A 9,776-nucleotide genomic window follows, 5' to 3' on the forward strand; every position below is an offset into this window, starting at 1 on the left:
TAATCAATGTGCAAAGGGACAGGAAAAAGGCAGAAGAATGGCATTAAGTCTTGATGCACATTTGGAGAGGTGGTGAAGACATAATGGCACACTGGCCTCCTCCTGCACTGTAACACTTGTGAATTGTCAAATGATTAAAATTGGGATGCAAAATGAAACCATCATTGGTGCAAAGTTCTCAAAATGGAGCTGGGCAAAGTCATGGAATAAACACTTCATCTAAAACCAAAAGGACGTAACAAGATCACTACTGTACACTTATCCAGGATCAAAAGCCTTAAATTATTCCTGCGTTGAATTCTAGGTAATACAATATCTGCTCATTGAAAAGCAAAAATAGGATTGCTGAAAACATTGGCAGGCACACATACAGACGTAAAGAAATAAAAGACAGAGCAAGTTTTAAAAGTAGATTTTCAGGTTTTTCTCTGTTTTATTCCTTATATTTTTAATGACTAGCTTTAAAATTGGATACCCAATTAGGTCAAGGCCTAACAAGCTCATTCACTCTAATGTCACTCTGTGGCATGAACGAACTGTTGGCTTCTCTAACCACCTGCACTACTTCATCTCTCAACTGATACAACTGCTGTTAGTTTGATGACATGACATCAATCTCTCACACAGCAAGATCACAAGAACACCAGTAGATGAATGATAAACATCTGGTGTTGGCTGAAAAGGGAATCTTGACTAGAATGCCATTCCTTCTTTGTCACTGGATCAACATATTAGAATTTGTTAAGTGCAGGAGCACCATCAACACAAGAACTCAGCAGTTCAAGGGCAACAAAACTGGAATCTTTAAGGAAACACCACATCTGGAGTGTAAATCAATTATTTTTTTAAAAATACAATCTGCAAATCACTCCATATTTTGCCTGAAAAGGTTTTCTCTCAAGAGAGCATAAAAATTCTCATTGCAAATCTAAAAGCAGCTAGGGAGCAGGTAACACGTTAGTTTTCAATCAATCAATCAGTGTAGTAATTAGTGCACTGTAAGACATTGTACCTGTTTTGGTTGTTGCAATTTTAACAAAGAAAACTTTGAAAGCTCTAATTTCTTTTAGCTATCAAACATCATCCCTTTTGGGAGACAAAGCTTATAAAGAAGTTTGAAAAACTATATTGAACTCCTAGCATCTGGATTGTAACTAGGTGGCACCATTCCACCATGCATTGTATGGACATGAGGACTTGACTCAAATTGTTAATTGCCAGACAACAGATATCATTTATCACTTCTGAAGATGCACACTGCACACATATGCATACGGTGATAGACCATTCTTGCAGCTGTCACAACAGTACATCAATGTAACCAGCATCATTGCAATATTCATCAACAGCCAAACAAAGCAGTGTATTGTTTTAACAACAACTTTACATCTGAACATTTAAACCACAAACTGAAAGCAGCACATAACCACAAATGGAAAATAAATTCAAATTACACATTGCTGATGAGCCTGTGAATACAGCTCTGGTCACATCAAAACATAGACTCACTGTCGAAACACTGGAAATAAAATTAAAAATTCCACTCCAAGGCCTTAACAAATAAGTATATTGCATAGTGTAACACTGAGCTGTTCAGATCAGGAGCTGATCCTTAGCTGAAACATCAATCTCAACCAGACACTATGAAATATCACAAATAATCTCACTGCTCCAGAATAAGAAGAAGGAAGATAGACCAGCCAGGGTGCCCACACCAGATTGTTCACTGAGAGGGAAATACCCATTCACGTATTTTCACCAGTGAAGTTATTATTTAAAATCTGCTCCTCTACTCTGACTCCATCAATGTCAAATAGCGTAATGTCGCAGCTGACATACAGCGATATAGTATTGGAAGGTCATTGCTGCTATAGAACCGTATCCCACTGGCTATAATAATAGTGAGCAATACTGTGAGGTAGACAGCAGAAAAGAAAATATTCAGTTCATCCCTTTTAGCATGAGACAGCATACATTCAAGTTTCTTTTCAATTCCCACTCAGACCTCTCCCAAACATCGGAATCACAATCCTTAGCTAGTTTCTCCATTCCCTGTAAAATGACAACTATTGGTATAGGGCCTGGTCTGTGCTCTCATTGCTTACTTCTGCTATGTTTCAACTCTTCCACCCAGGCTTTTATCCATTTTGCTGTACTTTAAAAATATCAGTTTGCCTCAGCCATGCCTGCTACTGGTTAAGAGCTAGGAAAATATTTCACACCACTAGCTTCAGAACTTTGACTGTGATGAAGGTCTGCCATAATTTGGCAAAGTACAGTTCCAGAATGATGAACATACAGTTTTAGTGAAGCACTAGAAACAATACTTACATTTCTATAACACCTTCTCACTGAAGTGAAAGGTTTCAAAGTACTTCATTGTGTTAATTTGCTTGAAACCAACATTCTGGTTATTACTATTGACCAGAAACGGATCAATACTAACATTTAAAAACTGTAGCTTCAACAGCAGACTGAAGGTTAGGAATCCTGCAGCGAGCAACTCACCCAAAACCTGTCCACCAATTTCAAGACAAATTGATGGAATACACCCCAGCTGCCTATATGAATCCAGCTTCAGCAAAGAAGCTTGACACCATCCAGAACAAAGCAGCCCTCGCGATTGGCACCACATCCACAGACATTCTCTCCTTCTAGCACTAATACTCAGTAGCAGCAGTATGTATTATTTACAAGATGCACTGCAAAAATTCACCAAGGCTTATCACACAGCGTCTTCCAAGCTCAAGACCAGCTTCTTCCGAAACAAGAACAGCAGATATATGGGAACACCGGCACCTGCAAGTTCCCCTCCAAGCCACTTGCCTTCCTGACTTGGAAATATATATGACTGTTCTTTCATTGTCACCATATCAAATTCCTGGAACTCGCTCCTTAACATCTTTGTATGTGAACCTACAGCAAATAGATTTAACAATCAGGAATGCCACTCACCACCATGTTCTTGAGGGTAAATAGGGATGGGCAATAAATACTGGCCAAGCCAGTGAAGTCCACATCCCTAAATGCATTTTAAAAATTGCATCGGTTATGCAGGTAAACATTATATGTTAATCTGTCACAAGATCATTGTCCATTTAATTTGCCTTTAGTCATGATGCGGATGTTGGACAAAACACGAGAAACACCTCTTTCAAAAAGTGCATTAGGATCTGAAACATGACTTTTAGCTCAGGTTAACTCTGATTTTGAATAAAGCAAGAACAGAGGTGCGTAATAACATCTCTGAACAGGTTGATTATAACAATAGGTTAAATACAGAACATTAAATACCAATCATTACTGAACCAAACTTTTTCTCGTAATTGGACTTTAATTTGGGCCCTGCACTGATTTAAAGACTTACGTAGAAAAACAAAACTTGTAATCAAATAAGCAGAAATGCAAAAATGATCAAGGAATTAGTAGCAAGTATATCATGAAAAAGCACACTGTGACATTCAAAATATATTTTGTCCTTGGCACACACCAAAGTACATCATTATGAAAGTCTCCCTATTATAGGAGGGATGTTGTTAAACTTGAAAGGGTTCAGAAAAGATTTACAAGAATGTTGCCAGAATTGGATCATATTTAGCTATAGGGAGAGGCTGAATATAGTCTTAGAGTCGTAGAGATGTACTGCACGGAAACAGACCTTTCTGTCTACTTTGTCCATGCCGACCAGATATCCTCGCCTAATCTAGTTCCATATGCCAGCACTTTGCCCATATCTCTCTCAACACTTTCCATCTATCCAGGTGCTTTAAAATGTTGTAATTGTACCAGCCTCCACCACTTCCTCTGGCAGCTCATTGCATACAAGCACCATCCTCTGCGTGAAAAACTTGGCCCTTAGATCCCTTGTAAAATTTTTCCCTCTCAACCTAAACCTATGACCTTTAGTTCTGGACTCTCCCACCCCGGGCAAAGACTGTTTATTTCCCATATCCATGCCTCTCGTGGTTTTACAAATCTCTATAAAGGTCACCCCTCAGCCTCCAATGCCTCAGGGAAATTAACCCCAGTCTATTCAGCCTCTCCCTACAGCTCAAATCCTCCTACCCTGACAACATCCTTGTAAATCCTTTCTGGGTAATCCAAGATGGAGGACAGGAAAACATTGTGGAGGTAAGAGCTGCTGCTATATTGAGGAATTTTAGATGTTGAAGATGATTTCCTCAAATTCCAGGAGCAGCAATTACTGTTTTATGTGCTGTTGCATTGTTTTGGAATTTTTGTTTTTTTGGGGGGCGGGGGGAAGAGAGAGAGAGAGAGAGCGAGAGAGCAAGAGAAGATCAAAACAACAGCATTTTAAAAACAAGAAAGATAGACAAAGGCAGTGACCACATGGTCTGAGAAAGAATATGCTAGGGCTTTTTTCACTGGCGTGTCAGAGGCTTAGGCGTGACCTTATAGAGGTTTATAAAATCACGAAGGGCAAGAAAAGGGTGAATAGCCAAGACCTTTTTCCCAGGATAGTGAGCCCAAAAATATAAGGCACAGGTTTAAGGGAAGAACGGAAATATTTAAAAAGGACCTGAGGGGCAATCTTTTCATGCAGAGTGTATGGAATGAGCTGCTAGAGGTGGTGCAGCAGATGGCTACAATTACAATATTTAAAAGGTATCTGGATGGGCACACAAATGGGAAGGGTTTCGAGGGATATGGGCCAAATGCTGGCAAATGGGTCTAGATCAGTTTAGGATATTAGATTACTTACAGTGTGGAAACAGGCCCTTCGGCCCAACAAGTCCACACCGACCCGCCGAAGCGAAACCCACCCATACCCCTACATGTACCCCTTACCTAACACTACGGGCAATTTAGTATAGCCAATTCACCTGGCCCTGCACATCTTTGGACTGTGGGAGGAAACCGGAGCACCCGGAGGAAACCCACGCAGACACGGGGAGAACGTGCAAACTCCACACAGTTAGTCGCCTGAGGCGGGAATTGAACCCGGGTCTCTGGCGCTGTGAGGCAGCAGTGCTAACCACTGTGCCACCGTGCCGCCCATATCTAGTCAGTACGAATGAATTGCATCAAAGGGTCTGTTTCCGATGCTGTATAATTATGACTCTATGCACTATTTTCTGGATGAGTGCCATTCCAACAATTGTCAAAAAGCTTGCCACCTCACCCACCACAACCAAATCACAAATGTGATCAATCCGCAAGATGCACTGCAGCAACTCACAAATGTTCTTTCAGTGAAACTATCCAAACCATACTCACCTTGAAGAACAAGAGCAGCTAGCCCATGGAACATTATCATTCAAAGGTTCCCCTTCTCATCACACACCATCCTGACTTGGGGATACAGCACCTCACCTTTACTGTCATAACATCAAGGTCTTGGAATTCTGAATCCAAACTACGTGCAAGCACAGTCCCTAAATGCATTGTAGATATTTAAGTAGACTGTCTATCACCACCTTCCCAAAGGCACCTAGGGATAAACATACATCTGGGCCTGTGAGCAAAGCCTACATCCCACAAACAAGTAAACAAAGTAAGAATCAATATTAAAATCCCGGTGAGGTACATTGATTAGCTTGACTTGCTAGTGCTTCCAGCCTTTTCTCTTTCATAACACAAATTGTTAACTTCCTGGTTCTGACTCTTACTGTTCCCGATTGCCTCATTTTGTTTATCTTGCTGCAATAAATAGGTTGCAGAATTGATTCCTGCAATTTCTATTTATATTCCAACCTTTGAGGATAGGGCAGTGGGAAGAAGGGATGGGACTAATTGGATAGTCTTTCAATATGGCATGATAATCTGAATGGCCTTGTTGTCTTGTGTTTGTACAATTGTATGACTCAGTCATGTGCAAATAGATATAAATTTTTTTGTAGAAATGCTTGAAGTGTTTGAAAATAGAGCCACAAACATGTCTAAACACATGGAGTCTGTGTAACAAGAAACATGATGTGGAGGTGCCGGTGTTGGATTGGGGTGGACAAAGTTAAAGATCACACAACACCAGGTTATAGTCCAACAGGTTTATTTGGAAGCAATAGCTTCCAAATCATGATCCTCTTCCACAGCTACCCGAAGGAGGAGTAGCACTCCTCCTTCGGGTAGCTGTGGAAGAGGATCATGAGATACAGAACTTATACCAAAAGATTAGTATTATGCAACTGAAGTGATATATTAAACAATATCACTTCAGTTGCAAAACACTAATCTTTTGCTGTAAATTCTGTGTCTTATGATCCTCTTCCAACGCTATCTGATGAAGGAGCAGCGCTCCGAAAGGTAATGCTTCCAAATAAACCTTGGACTATCAGCTGGGGTTGTGATTTTTAACTCTAACAAGAAACAATCAGCTTTATCTGAAGAATGACAGTCTGACTTGCATCATATCTCAACTCTGCCTTTTTTCACCACTGCAGGTTAATTTCTCACTAATATTAAAACAAAAACCAGCAAAAGTTAAAACCAAGATAAAGGGATGAGATAAGATCTCCAACTGAACTATAAGACAAATCTCAGCAGGTCTGGCAGCATCTGTAAGATTTGACAAAGCTTTGACAAAGGGTTAGTTAGACTCGAAACGTCAGCTCTTTTCTCTCCTTACAGATGCTGCCAGACCTGCTGAGATTTTCCAGCATGTTCTCTTTCGATTTCAGATTCCAGCATCCGCAGTAATTTGTTTTTATAAGACAAATCTACTGTCTCTCCAGGCTAAAACTTTTTTAAAAAGTCATATCAAAATTCACCGCATTAGTTTTCCTTGCAATTATTTCCAGTGTCCCAAAACAACATTCACCTTCCAACAGCATTACTATTTCCAAGTTACTTGCCTACATAATAATGGTGACTGCCCTTTGATGACAAAGACTTTGCAGATTCTGCTTAATCTGCTATGCTTTAAGTGTGTTTTGTTGGTTCCACCACGACGAACCCTTTCATCTGTTCACTGCCGCATCTGTTACTGCATTGTAATGATATGAATTTTCATGTTGGACCTTCTTTTCATGAACTTTTGTATGAAGAGAAATCCCCTCTCCCCCCTCAACTCATTCGCGTTGCTGGTGCTGCCCAACACAATAGAGTAGGAGAATGTTTATGTTATTTGGATTATTTTATTGCCCCCGCGCCCCCCAAACATATTGTGGCTCCGATCGTGAAACTTCTGTGTCCCAGACGCTGATTTCAGAGACCGGCCCAGCCCCTCGCCCCAACCCCAGCCCCAGCCCCTTGCCCCAGCCCAGCCCACACCAGAACCACCTCCCCGCCCGATTCTCACCGCCTTTTCCAGATGGGAGCGGGCCTGTTCGGTGTTCTTCGTGTGATGATAGAGGACGCTGCCGAGCTGGAGGTGGGTGCGGGCCTCGATGCGCTGCGTCGGTTTGAAATGGAAGACGGCCTGCAGGCAGTGCACACACAGCTTGATCTTGGGCGGGCTGGCCGTGCGGAAGTTCTCGGCGAAGCCCAGCAGCGCCAGGTACCAAGCGTCCGTGTACTGGGGCGGCGGTTGCTGCTGCTGGGGCTGCGTCTGGGCCGGGGGCTGCGCTTGGGGCTGCGGCGGCTGCTGCTGCTGCTGCTGAGGGCCGCTAGCGCCAACCGCCGCCATCTTACCCGCATCCGCCACAAACATCGCGGGAGGCAGCGAGGGGCCGGCCCGAGAACTGGGGCGGGGCCTGCCGGGGGGTGGGGCACAGCGTGAGGAAGAGCGGCCCGGGTAATGGGGGCGGGACCAGGAATGTTAGGGCGGAGCCTGGCGTGGGGCGGTGCCTGTTGCGAAAGGGCGGGTGCTACAGGCAGGAGGCGGAACCTGATAGGCGGGGTGTGGCCTGGGGATGACCCCGCCTACTACTTGGGCATTTACTCTTCGGCGGGAGCGGGAGGGGGAGGGGCTAAGGAAGGAGGCGGTACATGAGAAGGGGTTGGATTTTGATGAGGCGGGGCCTGGAGAGGGGCGGGTCTTGTCCGTGTTGGGGGCGGGGTTTTGGTGGGTCGTGGAGGAGGTGGCTCTTAGTGTTGGGGCTTAGATCCTGCATGAGGTTGGAGACTTTAACCGGAATAAAACAATATTCATTTGGCCCAACGCAAAATATTGTTGCCACAACAGCAAGTTCCTAGGAAGCTTTTACTTTTATCAGGGCCAACATTTAGAGAATGAAACTGACAAAATTCAATATTTTTCCAGGCTGGCAGTTTAATAGTGAGATGAGGAGGGTGTTGTTTCTTTGGAATTCTTTACCCCACAGACCTGTCGAAGCTTAATCATTGAATTTATACAAGACAGAAGTTGATAGATTTCTAGAGGCAAATCACATAGGAGAATATGGAAATAGTGGTGTAAAGTGGCATAGTGATAGATGATGAGCAATAATCTAATCGAGTGATGGGGGAGGCTCAATTGACTGAATTTCCCCTTCCCCCACCTCACCCTTGTTCCAAACTTCCAGCTCAGCACTGTTCCCATGACTTGTCCGGGCTTGTCCTACCTGCCTATCTCTTTTTCCACCTATCCACTCCACCCTCCCCACTCACCCATTGTACTCTATGCTACTTTCTCGCTACCCCCACTCTCCTCTAGCTTATCTCCCCACGCTTCAGGCTCTCTGCCTTTATTCCTGATGAAGGGCTTTTGCCCGAAACGTCGATTTCGCTGCTCCTTGGATGCTGCCTGAACTGCTGTGCTCTTCCAGCACCACTCTAGTCAGAATCTGGTTTCCAGCATCTGCAGTCATTGTTTTTACCTCAATTGACTGAATAGCCAACTCATATTTCTATATTGCAATCAATTCATGCTCCATCTGTTCATTTTAGTGTACTAATTTAGTGTACTACAGCATTTGCTTTGGACTTGTGGGAATCACTAACTTTTTTGTCTATATGCAGAAAAAAATTGCAGTTTTCAGATAGAATGTTAGTTCTGTTACTGGAAATTTGGTAGCAAGTAATGTACCAGCTGTATTCAGTGCCTTTCCACTTACCTGGACTCAAAATATTCTACAACATCGAAGATACACAAAAGTCCACTTGATTCGAATATCAGCTAACAACATCATGTTCACTCACTTCAACGCCAATGCACCAGAAGATATAAAATGTAAGATTCATTGCAAGAAATCATCAGGCCTCCTTCAAAAGGACATTGCGGACTTGAGACCTCTAACACCTAGAAGAACAAATAGAGTCATGTGAACATCACATGTGCCAACAAGTCAACACACTATCCTAACTTTGAATGAAATCACGTTTATTTGCTGTGCCTGCATCAAAATCCTGTAATTCCCTTACTAACTGCAATCTGGTGGTACATACACCACATAGATTCAGTTGTTCAAAAATGTGGCTCACCACTACCTTTGAGGAGAAAGTGAGGTCTGCAGATGCTGGAGATCAGAGCTGGAAATGTGTTGCTGGAAAAGATCTGGTGGTACATACACCACATAGATTCAGTTGTTCAAAAATGTGGCTCACCACTACCTTCCCAAGGACAATTGGAGATGGGCAGTAAATGCTGCCTTTGCCAATAATGTTCACATTCCTGGGCAAACAAGAGAAATTAAATAGCACGGCACACTTGGAGATAATAATCCAAAAACTAACAACTTTATTAGAAGGGTCTGAAGAAGGGCTAATGCACTTGAAACACAAACTCTATTTTCTCTCCATGGATGCTGTCAAACCTGCTGAATTTCCCCAATAATTTCTAATAACACCAGAAGAAATAGGAATAGGAGTGGGCATTTTGGCCCTACGAGCCTGCTCTGCCATTCAACAGGATCACAGTTGATCTGGCATTCCTCACG

At 42.9% G+C, this 9,776-nt stretch overlaps 1 protein-coding gene across 2 annotated transcripts in view; it reads right to left on the reverse strand.

The window, feature by feature from the left end:
- Positions 1-7,637, reverse strand: part of mau2 (MAU2 sister chromatid cohesion factor) — a 57,910-nt gene extending 50,273 nt beyond the window's left edge. Inside the window, exon 1 of one of the 2 annotated variants that reach the window (XM_043721468.1) lies at positions 7,259-7,636. In XM_043721468.1, the coding sequence (XP_043577403.1) occupies positions 7,259-7,609 (351 nt within the window). In that variant the 5' untranslated portion in view covers positions 7,610-7,636. Of the gene's footprint in view, positions 1-7,258 lie in introns of both variants that reach the window. The other variant, XM_043721469.1, reaches the window with a different exon arrangement.
- Between the last annotated feature and the right edge of the window lie 2,139 nt (positions 7,638-9,776).

Source organism: Chiloscyllium plagiosum, chromosome 31, assembly GCF_004010195.1.
Source record: "Chiloscyllium plagiosum isolate BGI_BamShark_2017 chromosome 31, ASM401019v2, whole genome shotgun sequence".
Classification (NCBI taxonomy): Eukaryota; Metazoa; Chordata; class Chondrichthyes; order Orectolobiformes; family Hemiscylliidae; genus Chiloscyllium; species Chiloscyllium plagiosum.